This window comes from Canis lupus, chromosome 16 (assembly GCF_003254725.2).
Source record: "Canis lupus dingo isolate Sandy chromosome 16, ASM325472v2, whole genome shotgun sequence".
Taxonomy (NCBI): domain Eukaryota; kingdom Metazoa; phylum Chordata; class Mammalia; order Carnivora; family Canidae; genus Canis; species Canis lupus.
Genome location: NC_064258.1, coordinates 32680089 through 32694852, shown reverse-complemented (window position 1 = coordinate 32694852; position 14764 = coordinate 32680089). Strand labels below are relative to the sequence as shown.

Genomic DNA, 14764 nt, shown 5'->3' with positions numbered 1-14764 from the left:
TCTCCTTAACCTAAGCTACTCAAGGACAGGGAGATTGTAAGAACACTTAGTATATACTGATATTTGGTATATATGTGTTGAACAGGTAAACAAATGCATAAACTGTATCCTTACAAAGCCAAACAAAATCAGGATCCTCGCTATAGCAAATAATAATTCTCTTCTGAGACAAGTAATGTTATAGTGAACTGCTGATACACCAGTAAGTTAGAAATACTTACCAGGTCACTTCCTTTCGTTTCCATTTTTGCATGTAATTAAAAAATATCTACATATATCTCTTTGCCTCTCACATTTCCAGCTGGAGCAATGGGCACACAGAAAGCATCATTTCGGAAAGCCACTCTGTAATCATGATGTCATCAGTAGAAAACAGTAGGCACAGCAGCCCCTCTGGGGGCCCAAGAGGACGACTCAATGGCTTGGGAGGCCCTCGCGAATGTAACAGCTTCCTCAGGCATGCCAGAGAAACCCCTGACTCCTACCGAGACTCTCCTCATAGTGAAAGGTAAAACCAAAGGGCAGAGCTACTACAGAGGAGAAAGAACCCCAGTAGAAGAATCCCCATGAGTAGACTCAAGATTTCTTTGGGAGAGACCCAAGGAAATCTACTCTGATGACAATCAGAGGCAGCAGTTGCCTGTTCTAGGCATTTTCTAGTTGATGAAGTCATCTTTTTGTTGGGCTGAAGTCATTTCATCTGAGCTATTGTCCCAGGGGCTGATGGGCAACAGACTCTTAAGGAGCGGGAATGGTTTGATGTGGAAGATTCAGCTAACCTGGAGTTCTAGCTCTGACCTTAGGCTCAGACCCACTTGGGATCTCAGTTTTCTCATTTGGAGACTTTAGAGAGATGGCACCAATGATCAATAAGGACCCTTCTAGAATTCTAATTTGCTGAGTCACCCAAACTCGGGTTGAGCTGGTCTCATGTTCTCATGTGCTAACTCCTTCTGACCTTCCAGTCTCAGTTAAATTAAATCAAGGACCATCATGGGGAATAGCTACTTATGTTCTACCATATAATATTCCTTTTAGGAAATTCAAAGAAGGGATAAATAAATATTTTGTATGTTGTATCTGACAGTCTTCACATGTGGTTTTTAAAGCAGATATTGCTTTATTCCAGAATGTTTTCGCTTTCTTCTGGGGATATTGGATTGGATTGGATTGGATTGGATTGGATTGGATTGGATTGGATTGGGAGGCGAGGGTTACAGACAAGATAAAATAAAGAATAGAGGAAAGTAAAGTAAGGGATGCCTCATAGGAATACCTTATAGGGTCTCTTTATTCATTTTCACTTAAATTGGGAGAGACTTGTATCCAACCAGGATTTGTGGCACCTCAGAAAGCTGTTACTCATTTGTTTTCAGACTCAGAGGGATGTTGTTTGTTTGTTTACTGTAACAGCATCTCAGAGTAATCTTTGACCACTTGTGGAAAGGTTTACATAACGTCAAATCCATACCTGGTTTCATGGGTGAAGATAAGGCTGATAGACTCTTCCCACTCATGGACTGGCTGGGAAGTCCTTATAACAAAGAATGACTAGCTCTGGGCCAGTAGGTCCTATAGAACTAGCTGATCACTTCCTCAAGGGTCTTTACCCCAAAATGGTATTTCAGAGCTTTATAGAATTAGAGGTTCCTCTGTCATTCATCTGTGAAAACGAGGCATGGTCCAAAACCATTTAAAACATTAGTCTTAAATACATATAATTGTATCTTTATGCATTAAGAAACTGTCTTAATCTAGTCTCTTTTGAAACCCAAGAAAGAGGTTAGGTATTAATTCTTCATCACTACATGTGATATTTCTCTCCAAAGGCTGACATTTACCTGCTGTTGTAGGCTTCCATGCATACTGCAAATATTATCTAGGACTACAACATATACCCGAACCTTGAGAGCATGGAGAGCCACCTTTATATGTGGGCCGAATCTGGATTAGCATTTCTCAGAGAGCTTAAGTATCCCCAAAACAGAAGTTGAAGTGTTGAGCCCCAGGTATCTCCATCTCTAGACACTTTTTCATTTTAGATACAGCTAGACCTCACATCCATCTGACTCTGAATCATGGCTGAAAAGCAGGAAAGTTAATAGATTCCTGTTCCCGTTAGCTAGAGTTCAGATAATGGTGTCCTGTGTCATCACAGGTCATGTCAAATTAAACTCTGTGACATCAATGTGAAGAAAAGAGTCCTTTGGTGCTATGCATGGCAACATTTTTTATCAAACTTGAGAAATGTGACTCTGAATAAGTCACATCTTCCTCAGTGCTAAGTCAGGTCTTCTTGTTGTAGGGGAAGAAAGCACAATATGTTTTTTAAAAACGCACTCGGTGTCTTGACAATGAAATTTACTGAGCACTATTGGATGTAACATGACATAAGGAAGCACAGTACAGCCAACCCTTGAGCAGTCACAAAAGCTAAGCCATAGATTGATGCAGCCAGGGGTTTTTGAAGACAGGGAGACCAGAGATTGGATGTACCTAGGAGGTCAACATAAGGTTCTCTCAGGCTTATTTCTGAATGTCTTGGTCACTGGGATGGAGAGTTGCAAAATAAATGTTAAGAAGTTGCATTTCATGGAAAAACTGAAAGCACACAAATGTGTTACACTGTTATCAGGAATAAATCTAAGTTACTATGCTCTTTTTTTTTTTATAAGACATAACCTTATAGCTGAGCTAAGGAGAAACAAGGCACACAGATCCAAATGCATGCAGATCCAGCTATCAGCAACTCATCTTAGATCTTCTTCCATTCCCCATTTGGGCTTCATTCTCTAAGACCCCTTGGCCTTTAGGAAGGTATAGTATCCAAGTAATACTTCTTTCCCTTCCAAATCCCTGCACCTTGGTCCTTGTAAACTGAAAGTTTTCCAGGACCTAGTGCCCTTTTGTCCTGACTCACACGCTTTTATTTAACATCACGATGAGATTGAAAATCCCCAAAGCTTTGATGAGTTAGGCAACGTAGCTGATCTTTGCATGTACTCCCATGAGGAAACTCTTGGTTACCTAATTTTAGATTCCAAGGGTGCCGAATGTCCTTCGCATTAAAAATCGAGAAGTAGACAACGCATAGAAATTCTTTGTTTTCTGATTCTATAATATCGTGAACTCTGTCCCCTTGCCCTCCCTGCTATATGCCTCTCATTCTGCCGCACTCATGCAGGGTATTCTATGCTCACACAGGTATGTGTCAGCAATGACCACCCCGGCTCGTATGTCACCTGTAGATTTCCACACGCCAAGCTCCCCCAAATCTCCCCCTTCGGAAACGTCTCCACCTGTGTCCAGCACGACGGTGTCCATGCCCTCCATGGCAGTCAGCCCCTTTGTGGAAGAAGAGAGACCTCTGCTTCTTGTGACTCCACCACGGCTGCGGGAGAAGTATGACCACCACTCTCAACAGTTCAACTCCTACCACCATAACCCCGCACATGAGAGCAACAGCCTGCCCCCTAGCCCCTTGAGGATAGTGGAGGATGAGGAGTATGAAACCACCCAGGAGTACGAGCCAGCTCAAGAGCCTGTTAAGAAACTCACCAGTAGCCGGAGGGCCAAAAGAACCAAGCCCAATGGCCACATTGCCAACAGGTTGGAAATGGACAGCAACGCAAGTGCTGAGGGCACTAACTCAGAGAGCGAAACAGAAGATGAGAGAGTAGGGGAAGATACACCCTTCCTGGGCATTCAGAACCCCCTGGCGGCCAGTCTGGAGGCAGCACCTGCCTTCCGCCTGGCGGACAGCAGGACTAACCCAGCAGGCCGCTTCTCGACGCAGGAAGAATTGCAGGCCAGGCTGTCTAGTGTAATCGCTAACCAAGACCCTATCGCTGTATAAAACCTAAATAAACACATAGATTCACCTGTAAAACTTTATTTTATATAATAAAGTATTCCACCTTAAATTAAACAATTTATTTTATTTTAGCAGTTCTGCAAATAGAAAACAGGAAAAAAAAACTTTTATAAATTAAATATATGTATGTAAAAATGTGTTATGTGCCATATGTAGCAATTTTTTACAGTATTTCAAAACGAGAAAGATATCAATGGTGCCTTTATGTTCTGTTATGTTGAGAGCAAGTTTTGTACAGTTACTGTGATTGCTTTTCCACCGTATTTCAGCAAAACCTCCCATTTATTCAGTTTTCGCTGGCTTCTCGTGCATTGCATTATGATGTTGACGGGATGTATGATTTGCAAGACTTGCAACTGTCCCTCTGTTTGCTTATAGTAGCGCCCGATCAGTACGTCTTGTAATGGCACATCCATCCAAATACTCTTCTCTTTTGTACGAAGTTTTCTTTTGCTTTCAGTATATGAAATGAGTTGTGTCTACTCTGCCAGCCAAAGGTTTGCTTCATTGGGCTCTGAGATAATAGTAGATCCAACAGCATGCTACTATTAATTACAGCAGGAAACTGCATTAAGTAATGTTAAATATTAGGAAGAAAGTAATATTGTGATTTAAAAAAAAAACTATATTCTTAATCAGAAGACAGCTTGCTCTCACTAAAAAGAGCTACCATTTGCTTTGTTTGGGTTTATTTTTCTTGACAAAGAGCAACAGTTTGGGGGACAGCAGAGAAAACGATTTCCGACTTGCTATCAGGGTAAATCCATCACCTTATAAGAGAACTCCACCTCACTTTCTGGGGGAATGACACAGCAGGTCATCTAGTTGAAAAATCAAACCATAGCTGAAAGAGGTGCAATCGTTCCTGACTTGTGTTTTTCACTGATTTTGGAGCAAACGATTGGTTGTGTCTTATCAGCTCAAGAACAGACATGTTATGGCACACTTAGCGATTTGTCTGCAATACTTCTGCAGTGAAATATGCCTGCCGTGCGTGGTGGTGACTAGTCATCACAGGGAAGTAGTTCTGTTGTAGAATGAGTTCTGTCTAGAAGGAGTGAATGTATATAGAAGGCATTGGTTTGGAGAAGAGCTGTGTGACTTAGTTGCAATTTCAAACAGTTTTGTTGACCACTCCTTTCTCCTCATGATTTTTCTCTTGTTTTTCAATGTTGCATCGATCAGGTCTAACCATGCATTTTTGTCAGGAATGGCCAACGTGCATGTGATTTGTGATTAGCAAGAGCCTTCCACAAGTGACAATTTATCAGGGAATGTTGATAGCGTTGGAAAGGTTGCATCTTTACTTGCAGAAGTGACCCCATCTGTGTACTGACCTCTCAATCCGCAGACTGTATCATCTATTTCCCCCCTTCCTTACCTTTTGCTTTACTGTCACAAAACAGGATGAAGATGGGTCTAAACTTCGCATGTTCTCTGTTATGTCCAAGGAAGGCCAATAGGTGTTAACATTTGGAACAAATGCTAATTCCGGAAAGTAAGGGGATTTAAAAAAAAAAAAAAAAAAAAGCAGGCCCCATTTCATGCCCTGCCTGAGATGTGTCAAATCAGGCTAGAGCTTTACTGAGATTCCCAGTGGCTTCCTGGGATCCATGGGACAAAATGGGAAACAGGTCGTCAGGGGCTTCAAAATACCAGGCATGAAGTCAGCGAGAGCAACTGTTTCTTGTTTGCAGGTGAACTGGATTAGATTCTTCACCAAATTTCTATGTTAAAATTCATGGGAAGAAGTGACATGCAGGCAGTTCTTGGGAAAATGCAGGCTGGGCATGAGTCATGTCATTAAGCTCCTTTTCTGTTTCTACAACCTGCAGAGATGTGTGTTTGCAGGTCCTTGAAATTACTCTGAATATTTGGTATCCTAAACCATCCTTCCTTACTCACATGCCACTTCTCTGTGCTCTTGGTTCTGTAGAAATAAGTAAGCTCATGGCAGGGGGAAGAAGGCAGTCAACCCAAGGAGCTTCTTTAAATTATGCTAATATTACCTTTGAAGGCCTTGGCTCATTCAGAGACTATGTCAATAAAGAACTTTCTACCATTAATGAAAAGTCTAAAATTTCTGTTTCAAAATTCTTTAGGTATTGGAGTATTCAGATGCCCCATTGTGGAGAATTTCAGGAATAAATAAAATCTTCTGCTGAGAGCAACCAACACTTTCCTCAGTATGAAAATCGCTATACATTTTCCGGTTGCAAATATATATGAACATTTAGGACAAGAGGAAATTTTATTTCCAGCTTGATTCTGATCACTCAGAGAGGTGGCATATTAGCTGGGGCAGCCTTTTCACCTATAGAACAAGAGCTTGCCTTGGTAAGAAAGGCAAGCTGCCCCCTCAGGGCACTTGAGGCCACTACTGCCACCAGCTTTGCGATGCCTAGTTGCCATGTGGCTCTCTCAACCATCCCTGTCTATAAACCCAGGCAGTGTAGTGGCAATCCAAGAAGGAGCGTGAACCAATGCTCCCAGCATGGGGCAAGCTTTCAGGGGTTTTCAGGGAGTAGAAATTGCCCAGAAGTTGGACAACAACTTTGTTTCCAGAGTCTGAAGTCGTATCCCACTGAGGGATAGCGCAGTATATGAGGAACTTCTTTTTCTCACTCGAGATTCCTTTTCTCCCTTCTTGCCTGGTATGACTTTTTGTTTGTTTTTTTCAAGAGTGCCTGGACAGCCTCATGCTTTCTACAAAATGGCACTCTGCCTGAGTCTATGTGAATGTGTCCCAAACACCAATAGACCATACCTTCCTTGTTTAAGTGTGACTGTCTTGATATAGATGGAGTTTATCCAGGGTAACTTGCTCATAATTATTCCTTTTTTTGGCTTGAGTTAAAAGGTGCATGGCTCACATTGGTGAAAATAAGGAAGGCCTGGTTTTATCTTTTAGTACTGGCTCCATTCCACCACCCACAGAGATTTCTATCTGCAAAGACCCGTGAAACACTGCAGAGAAATGTGGGCAAAAGGAAATGGCCACATATCACGAGTTCTATTATATATTCTTTTGTAAATACACATTGTACGTTACTTGGATGTTTTCCTAAATCATTTACTGTCTTTATGAGTTAATGTCAGTTTCTGACTCTCTCAACTTACCATGTAACATTGTAAATAACATAATGTCCTTTATTATTTATATTTAAGCATCTAACATAGAGTTGTTTTCATATAAGTTTAAGATCAATGTCAAAAATATATGGGTTTTTTTTTTGTTTTTCTTTGCTTTAAAATTATGTATCTTTTCCTTTTTCTTTTTTTTTAAGAATAATTTATTGTTGAGGAGAAAGAATGTATATGTAATTGAAACTATTTGAAGAATGCACATTTGAAGGCCCCGAGGTACTGATAAACTAAAGAATTTATTATCCAAAATACTAAGCAATAAGTAATTGTGATTTATTTAAAGTTTTGTTCATCTTCCATGAAAGACATACTGCAATAAAAATGCTACTCTGTGGAGGCGTGGGAGTGTTGCTCAGCAGACTCATGTTCAGTCTGTTAGACCAGCACCTTTCAGCTGATGGCGACAGTTGTATTAATGTAGGAATGTGTCTGATGGACCCCGTGATCATCTACTCTGTCTGTTGCTTTTGCCACAATGCCTGTTCTTTCATCACCTTCTGCCTGTTGGGTCTGCTTACCACTGCCTTCCATGTCAAAGGGCCCGCAAGCAAGCACTACGATGTCTTCTTCCCTTTCTCTCACATCCCCACCCCCCATAGGCAATAACATATCAAGGAGGACATTTTAGGGCATGATTGCCTGGATCCTGGCTGTTGACATGTTCTGTAATGACTGCAGGAGACTTATTCAGACTAATGGAAATGTCAGTGTGACGCTCCCCTGCAGTCATGAAAGGAAAACCTGTTACCAGGGTTTAGGTAATCTGGTGGCCAGCAGGACCCAAAAGGCAGCCAGTCAGAACCTATGCTCAGCTTTCATATAGCTTCAGTAAATTTATTTTCCATCAGGCCCAGGATTTATTGATTCAGGCCCAGGATTTATTGATTCAGTTTTAAGAGAAGATAAGGCTAAGTTGGATTCTTTCCCCTCATTCTATCAATAAATCAAACTAAATGCCCATCTTACTGCTCAGGGAAGGGGCTATGCATGAGATATTTCCCACATTCTGAAATTTAGTCATAGAAATGAGGATATTACTTTTCTTATTGAAATTAGCCTAAACAAAAGCCATATTTTAACAAATAGGTATTTGCATGGGTGATGCTTTTTATATATTTCAAGCATTTAACTCATTATTCTAGATAAGATTAGGGCTTCTGAAGTATATGAAATAAAGTTCAACAATCCTATGGGGGTACATAGGGGCCTCCATTGGAGCTTGAGGGTTCCCTGATGCTTGCCATCAAAGTCCACCTCCATATACATGTGTGATTCCTAGTACCTAGCAATAGCTCCACTGATGTCATTTCCTAAACAGTCTGGATATCTAAGAGATTCAAATAGTGGCCTTTGACTATACTAGTTATTATTTATATTATGAGTTTTTCAAAACAATTCAGAATCCTCATATTTGTGATTTGTGTCAACTTTGGTTTACACATGCACATACACAGGTGTGTGCACATGCACACATTTACACACACACACACACACACACAATTCCTAATACACCGCTATCCTGAAGCCATCACACTGTTCCACTCATTCAATCCAGTCAACCAGCCATTCAGCAAATCAGGGAGTGCACGAATATCTAAAAATTGAAGACTGAAACACTTCTCTGTGTCTTCAAGTTGAAACTGAGGCTTTGTCCACCCCTCAAACTGAAAATTATAAGCAGCTATCTTAGTAGCTTAGGTTAAAATCAGATACCTAACATATATTGATAATTGAGGCAGAAGCCTATGGGGTGGACTGTGGTACAGAGAAAGAAGAATATCTAAATATCTAGATTATTATTCCAATTCTCCATTCATTTCAACAGTATAGACTGGAATGTCAAACCCAGGCCAACAACATCTTGGCAGCCTAATATCTGGGGAAGACATCATTAGATTTCCCTGCTCTCTGCCCTGAAGATGAATGACAAAAGGACTTGATTTCAGGGATTTGGAGTTCAGTGAGGCAGTTCTGAAATCTAGAGATTTAGGATGCTGGAGGGAGTAGAAAATTTTGTGACCTCATGTGAATCACTTTGTAGTCTATCTTGGGCTTGCCCTTTCTGACACAGAATAAAATAAATTTATGGAAACCATTCCTCCAAAAGATTGATCTGGCAGGCAATGGAAGTGCTTTCCATTTTTGCAAGACAGGACCATCCTGCTGCTACAGTAAGCTGCAATATTCCTCACCTTTAGGGCATTGTTGGACAGAGAAGTCAGACCTAATCCTGCATGTCCCTGTGGGCTCCTGCTCAGATCCTGGGACTGTCATTGTTGGACCTCTCTGGTGAGCTATTGTGTTTGAGCTTCAAAACATCACTTGGCAGGGGGACAGCAGATGGATTTTGTTACCTGGAGGAAACCCATCATGACCTACCTGATCTTCTCAAAGGCAAGCCAGGTGAGGGAGACCAGCAATTTATAAGAGGAGACAGAGAATGGGATAGTAGTTCCATCCTTCCCCCCTTCAAATGTACGTACTGGGATAGAATTTGATGGAGGAAGCGACTCTCTTCCCACTCCACAACATACCAAAGGGGCTAGAGAATTACTTTCATAGATACAAAAATCTTTAATAGCTTCTGTATAGATTTGCTCATAGGCAGAGAAATAATCTAGCAAGCATAAATAATAATATTTTATAATATTTTATGGCTTAACACACCCTTTATCATTTATAATCCTCTTAAACCCATGGGATGTTGGTATGATAAATAATGAGGAAATTTTAGGTTCGGGAAAGTAAAAAATGTTTCCTGAAGCTACACATGTAGTGAGTTGCAGAGATTATAGCTGTACCCAGGTTTTCTGACTACAATTCCTATTTCTACCCACTGCACTCCTCCCCTTCCCGCTCCAGACTCAAATAAGGCTGTCCTTTACAGCCTTTTGTTGCATCAAGACAAGGTACCTCCAAAACCAAGTTTCTGTTTGAAAGAATATGAGCTCCTCTGGCTTTGGTTTAGAGTTACTCGAGAACCCAATTTGCCTGACTCAGTGACTATGTGCTTTTTTCTAAACATAGCTTTCTAAGGAAATGAAGTGTAGTCATGGGAATGAGTTCCCAATTTCGATGTGTAAGTAGCATCCTGCAGTGAAAAGAGGAGGAGTTTGTAGTCAGCACTGTCCCCACCACTTAGCAGTTTAGGCAGTTTGGACAATTTTCCCCTCCACGCTTATTCCTTGACCACTAATATAGGAATCCAAGCAGCTTTACAAGGCTGTGGTGTGTAATGAGGATTGCACTTGGATACATGTAAGGAAGCCATACACGTTTAGCACATAGTCAACATCCAAATGCTATCTTCTATTTGCTTCTTCCTGGTTCAACCCAGGTTCTTAGGTTTTGGAGACTATATCTCTTAGTTCCAAATGACATATTTTACATCATGCAAACTCATCCAATAAACATGTTTGATCATTTCTCCAATATTATGTCAGTAAGCAAATTATTCTTTAATAACAACTGTATGTTAAGCAGCATAATCACTGAACAGCATTTAAAGTTGTAACTTAAGTTCTTTATTTTATGTTTGCTTCTTGTGTAGCCACACTGTTTCACATAAAGTCTGTAATTTTTAAGGGCTTCTTGCATGAGTGTTTCATTATAATTTCACAGAAATATACTGAAATATAACTCTTTGTAGAGTTTTCAGAATACCATTTTGAACTTCATTTCAAATGTGTAGTAAGACAAGCAAAACATGATCCTAAATTGATAGGATGTTTCTGCACATCCATTTTCCTTACTTTGCACCCAGGATATCCTGATATGTTCCTTTTTCTTTTCTTTTTTTCAAAAAATATAATCTAAGCAAAATCTGCATAGTGATAAAGTTAGAGGAGTCAGGTCTCAAATTAACTCCTATGTGGAAAAAAACCACATTGAGTATGGATATTTCTCACCCTTTCCTGGATATTTCTTACCTTCTATTATCTGTCCAATAAGTGATTCTCCAGGTTCCACTTATTCTTTATGCATAAAACAGGATTCTTTTTATGAATAATTTATGGACTGAAGCTTTTTGGATTCAATACTTTAAAATTTCATCCTACATTAAGGATGGTGGGTGACTTAATCTCATGATATTCATCATCAGGCTTGTGGTGTAGTTAATATAGTTCTATTGTTAATGGTAAGAGAGTCTAATATAATCCCCATACATTATCCTTCATTTAAATAAAATTATATGTCATTGAAAATAATCCTAACTCTAGCTCCCTAATAAGTAAGGATATTTCCTTCTTTTTTTAAGAGATAAGCTAGATGTAAACTTTGTATCATGTTATTAGTTATCATCAGAGTTAAGCAAACACTTGTGTTCCATTCTGTGACTTTCATTAGGTGGATCCTTCTTGCCCTATGCCCGACCTTGAGCCTTTCTCTTCAAGAGGGTTGGGGGCCCCAGGCTAGGCAAGTTTTCTAGAGGCCCCTCTGGTTTCTCACAGTGAGCCTAATTTCCATCTTCTTTGCATGAAGGGGCTTCATCAGAATGTCCTTAAGCAGGTAACAAGGTAACAAAACAAATTCCCATTATACCCAAGACCCTCTCCACCATGAAAAGACAGAAAATGCTGTGTGTCAGAGCCAATTCCAAGTACCCAGCTTCGTTCCAATCATGAAATGATTCTGCCCTCCCGCAAGAATCTCTCTGTAAAGATCCCATCCTTCCTTCAATGTCACCTTGTTTTTGCAAAATAGAGACCTCCCTTGGTAACTCAGTTTAGAGCCCCCTCATCCCTGTGTTTTGAAAGACATGAAATCACAGGGCAATATAACTTCACATTTGGAACAGAAATTAGGACTCAAAGTACTTTTTTAAAGCTGAAAAGTTTTTCTTGATTTGTTGTAGACCCTTGAAAAAAAGTTTAGGGCCGAGTCAGAGAGCATTATATCCTTTTCGGTATTTGCTTGACCAAAAACTCTTTCATAACATGAAAAGGTACTAATTCCCCATACATTTTGAATTCTGTCCTGTTTGTCTGAGGAGTTAGATCTCTAGCCATGAGTGTGAGGAAAAGGACCGTGGGCCCTTCCTATTAAGCTGTTGATGCACAGTTAATGGGATTTAGGGTACCACTCAGTGTCAAACTCATGTCAGTTATCCAGCAAAGGAACAGCTAAGGGAAAATATCCCTTTGTCTGATTAGGAGAGCCACAGGTCACCCACCGAGCAAGCCAGAGCCTGAGCAATATTCTAGATTTCTTCCTCCACATCTAACTGGTGACAATGGTGATTGTACCACTGACATGTCAAACAAATCCATCCTCTCTCTCAGAGTCCCACCACTTGTACCATTGGCACCTCTTCCTCTCTCACCAGGCTCCATTAGCCTTCTAACTGATCTGCTTCCTTTAGCTCCTCCAGGACATCTTTCACATTTTGCTGGAAGTTTCTCTCTAACTCACAAACCTTATTGCACATTCTCCTGGTTATAACTCTTTCATGGCTCCTCATGAAGCTTAATGCCTCAGCTTGTGATAGGATGCTCTTCACAGGCTGGCTTCTGCCAAACTCTTGTAGCACCTCCCATGTCACCTTTTACACCATCTTAGAATTTTCTATTCTCCAAGTATGCCACACTAGTGTTTGTCAAACTCTACTCATTGGCGTACCAACTTCATGACTATTACCATATTCATGTACCACCTGTATTATTTTTTGCATATTGTTTTTTTAAATTGATTGCATTTTTAACTAAAATAAAGTCATTTCAAATGAAACTTTGTATCAGTGCTATGAGTGGAAAACTTCAACCAGTTGCCATAATCAAAATAAAGCTGTAGAAGTAAATAAAACAAAATGAAACAGTGTAATTAAATTCTAACAGGATATTGTTGCCTGCTAAAGTATCTGAGCTGAAAGGTCTTCTCTGACAAAGGGGGAGCTCAGCAAGTGTTGGTGAAGTTGGAAATATATTCAGAAGCACAGAAAGATTTATCCTTTGATTCAGCCAGTATTGAGAGGGAGTTGACAGGAAGTCATTTCTACTGTTTTATTCAATGTTATTCAATGTTGGATAGTAAAATCATTTTGGATGCAACAGTCAGTCACCTCCAGATCTTACGCAACCATGCAGTGCTGTGCTTGTTACATAACCCTGCCCTTCGTTTTACCATTCTCCCGATTTATCTTCCTTTTTTTTTTTTTTTAAGATTTCATTTATTTATTCATCAGAGACACAGGCAGAGAGAGCCCGACATGGGACTCGATCCCAGGTCTCCAGGATCACACCCTGCGCTGAAGGCAGCGCTAAACCGCTGAGCCACCCGGGCTGCCCCTGATTTATCTTTCTGACGAACTTCCTTTATGCCTTCTGTGGATGGAGACAGTGTCCTTGTCTAGGAATCCTTCCATGACAAATATCTGCCTCTTTCACGTGAAAAGTGCTTTTCCTTTGCTGTTTCATGATATGTTGTCATGCAAGCTTTTATATAGTATTTTCCATCCAGTTCACAACCTCTACCAAACTGAAGTCCCTCCCTTAGTAGACCATGTACTCTCTGAGGGCAGAGACATCGTCCTCTCTGTGTGTATCCATGCCTGGCACAGTACTTGGAACATGACAGATGCTGGATGTTTAGAGAATAAATCACTGGCAACTAAAGACTTAGGGTATTTACATGGGTTGCGCAGCATGTGAGGAATCCAGGTGACCATAGGCATTTTTAAAAGCTAAGAGTAAGAAATGAGTAATCTGACTACTTATTTTACTTCGCATACTTGTGAATTGAGAGGTTTCATTCTTTTTATGGCTGAGTAATATTCCACTATATATATAATGTATTCCATTATATATAATGTAGTCCATTACATATATACATATGGCATTTTATTTCAATGTAATATTCCATTATATATAAGGTACATACATTGATACATTATGTATATCAAATATACATATCAATATACAAAAATATTCCAATATATATAATATATGTGTATGTATCTCATGTCTTCCTTATCCATTTATCTATGGATAGACATCTGGGTTACTTCCATATAATAACAAAAAAAATTGTGAAGGAAAAAGAAAAAAGTAATAAGTTGCTAAGACAAAATCAGAAACATATAGGGGTGGAACCAAGTTTGCTGAATCATGGTTAAAAACAAAACAAAACAAAACAAAACAAAAAAACACCACACAGGATCTAAGGGATGGAAGCTCCATGGCTCAAACTAGATTTGGTAATGAACACATAACTATCTCAGATACACTTTGCATTTCATTTTAGCTCTCTCTCTACTCAAAAACTCTGGCTTAAAATCAACTTTTCACGTCTGTTCTCCTTTCATTCCTTTCACTTCTTAGAAAGATCCTGAAAATAAAGCTTTTTAACTGGTTATTGTTCAATCTGGTCATTCTTATAATGGAGCCATAATGACCATAATGACCACTGCATTAAAACCAACCTGAGTCTCCAATCTCCTGAAAGTTTCAAAGGGAGCCTTGCACATAACAAGCTTTCAAAAGTTTTTTAAATCCACAACTGGAGTAAAACATATAAAAGTAGCGTGCTTTATAAGTCAGTGGAGTACGTAATTTGTCATTCTAATTAGAATGATGATTTGTAAGACCGAGTACTCAGTGATATTTTCTGGATGATTCTATTTCATAGTTAGGTCTCGTTTGACAATTGTGAGGAAGAGGAAGGACATCTACCTTTTACCACGTAAGACTTCCTTCCCTAAGAGTTTATCTAGTCTAGAAATAGTCTTCTTTATTGATTAAAAGAAAG

The 14764-nt window shown here is 39.7% G+C and overlaps 1 protein-coding gene across 15 annotated transcripts in view; it reads left to right on the top strand.

Annotated features, from left to right (window-relative positions):
- Positions 1–12748, top strand: part of NRG1 (neuregulin 1) — a 1071954-nt gene extending 1059206 nt beyond the window's left edge. For 11 of the 15 annotated variants that reach the window (XM_025422885.3, XM_025422814.3, XM_025422746.3 and 8 more), the window contains 2 exons: positions 302–508; positions 3205–12748. In XM_025422885.3, coding sequence (XP_025278670.3) covers positions 302–508; positions 3205–3856 — 859 coding nt within the window. In that variant the 3' untranslated portion in view covers positions 3857–12748. Of the gene's footprint in view, positions 1–301; positions 509–2675; positions 2818–3204 lie in introns of all 15 variants that reach the window. The other 4 variants (XM_025423286.3, XM_025423230.3, XM_025423414.3 and 1 more) reach the window with 1 other exon arrangement.
- The last annotated feature ends 2016 nt before the right edge of the window (positions 12749–14764 follow it).